This window comes from Chiloscyllium plagiosum, chromosome 9 (assembly GCF_004010195.1).
Source record: "Chiloscyllium plagiosum isolate BGI_BamShark_2017 chromosome 9, ASM401019v2, whole genome shotgun sequence".
In the NCBI taxonomy this organism is placed as follows: domain Eukaryota; kingdom Metazoa; phylum Chordata; class Chondrichthyes; order Orectolobiformes; family Hemiscylliidae; genus Chiloscyllium; species Chiloscyllium plagiosum.
Window position 1 is genome coordinate 82,605,662 of NC_057718.1, and position 2,053 is coordinate 82,607,714.

At 43.3% G+C, this 2,053-nt stretch overlaps 1 protein-coding gene across 2 annotated transcripts in view; it reads left to right on the plus strand.

The window, feature by feature from the left end:
• The window catches only part of LOC122552990 (ribosome-binding protein 1-like), a 133,686-nt gene that overhangs the window by 107,772 nt on the left and 23,861 nt on the right, over positions 1-2,053 (plus strand). For both annotated transcript variants that reach the window (XM_043696342.1, XM_043696344.1), the window contains 2 exons: positions 1,099-1,188; positions 1,310-1,402. In XM_043696342.1, the coding sequence (XP_043552277.1) occupies positions 1,099-1,188; positions 1,310-1,402 (183 nt within the window). The remainder of the gene's footprint in view (positions 1-1,098; positions 1,189-1,309; positions 1,403-2,053) is intronic.

Sequence of the window (2,053 nt, forward strand, 5' to 3'; positions counted from 1 at the left end):
TTTGTATTTCTGCCCTCTGCCATTCTAAAAGATCACGGATGATCTGTTTGAGTTTTGAATTCCACATTCTCATCTATTCCCGTTAACCTTTGATTCCACTGCCTGCTAAGAGTCTATTCACCTTCAATGGGAGATGGAGCTGTGTTAATCTTCACATAAAACACTCCCCCCCCCCGCACTCACTTAAACACAGAAAATGGGAACATTCTACTCCATGCAAATTAATCTACCACCCTAGTGATGACCTTTTCTTTGTGTTCTGTGCTTTCATGTGGCTATTGAGGTATAGGGTTGGGTCAAAGAGTGTGGCACTGGAAAAGCACAGTTGGTCAGGCAGCATCTGAGGAGCAGGAGCGTCAATGTTTCAGGCATAAGCCTGTAGGGCGATACTTAAGCCTGTAGGGCTGGGTGTTGGGTTACTAGATGAGTTAACTTTCCTAACTTACACATCGGTGTAAACTGCAGCTTGCTCATGTTTGAATACACACCGTCCCTACAACCATTGTGTACATCATATTCCAATGTCTGTTGTCTACAGTTGCTACAATGATTTCCCTCTTACCCCCTGATGTATTATGATACTTAGCTGTGACTCCTTATTAACATCCCTGTCTTTCGGTCAGAAGTTGGGAGTTCAAATCCCACACTGACAGTGTGATTATGAATCCAGGATGCCTGGGGAATATACTGATTTTTGGGTAAAGCACTACACTGAAGTTCTGTCTTCTGTATGTGGCGATATTTGGAGAAGACCAAGGAAGGCATTTTGGCTTTCAATATTTGTTCCACGTCATTAAAAAAAAATGATAATCTGGCTGTCGTGCAAATGCTGTTACGGGATCTTGGGTATGAAAATTGGCTGCTGCATTGCCTACATCACAACCATGGGACTAGTTTCATTTGGAATTATGTTTGGCATGGATTGGTTGGACCAAAGGATCTATTTCTATACTGTATGTCTCTGTGTCTTCACTTTAAAGGATTCCATTAGCTGTGCAGCACCTTTGGAACCCTGAGGCAATTGAATGTAAGTCCTTCCTTTCCATTGCCAACAGAAATGTTTATGATGATTCATTTCTTCTGTTCCAATTATTTCAGGATCTAGCACTTAAGTTAAAAGAAGCCGAAGAAGCCCAAAGCACTTTACAAGCAGATTGTGACCAATACAGAACAGTTCTTGCTGAGACAGTGAGTTCATTCAAACTCTTCTCTCCTATGTGACCTGTTGCTAATATGTGAACAGAGTCGACCACTGTGCCAGAGCTGAATATTTCAGTGTGTGTGCTTTCTCCTTTGCTCAATTTCACAGGAGGGAATGCTGAAAGACCTACAGAAAAGCGTGGAAGAGGAGGAGCACGTGTGGAAAGGGAAGTTAGCAGAGTCTGAGGCACAAGCTCAGAAGGTGAGGTCATGTTTACTCGGTGTGAGGCTTTTCCATTCTGTTCCCTTGTGAAACAAACGGATTTTGGAAGATTATTCTCATTAAACAAGGAGACCCCATTTACACTGAGACTGAAAGGAAAATTATGCCTATTCATTCCAATTAACCTGGTTGTGTTGCTCTGATCGGTATCTGTCCTCCTTGGCCCAACTTATCCATGCCACCCAGATTTCACAATTAATCTAGACCCATTTACCTGCAATTGGTCCATAGCCCTCCATACCTATCCCATCCATATATTGGTCATAGAGTCATAGAGTCATAGAGATGTACAGCATGGAAACAGACACTTCAGTCCAACCCGTCCATGCCGACCATATATCCCAATCCAATCTAGTCCCATCTGCCAACACCCGGCCCATATCCCTCCAAACCCTTCCTATTCATATACCCATCCAAATGCCTCTTAAATTATGCAATTGTACCAGCCTCCACCACTTCCTCTGGCAGCTCAATCCAAACACTTATTACCCTCTGCGTGAAAAAGTTGCCCCTTAGATCTCTCTTATATCTTTCCCCTCTCACCCTAAACCTATGCCCTCTAGTTCTGGACTCCCCGACCCCAGGGAAAAGACTTTGCCTATTTACCCTATCCATGCCCCTCATAATTTT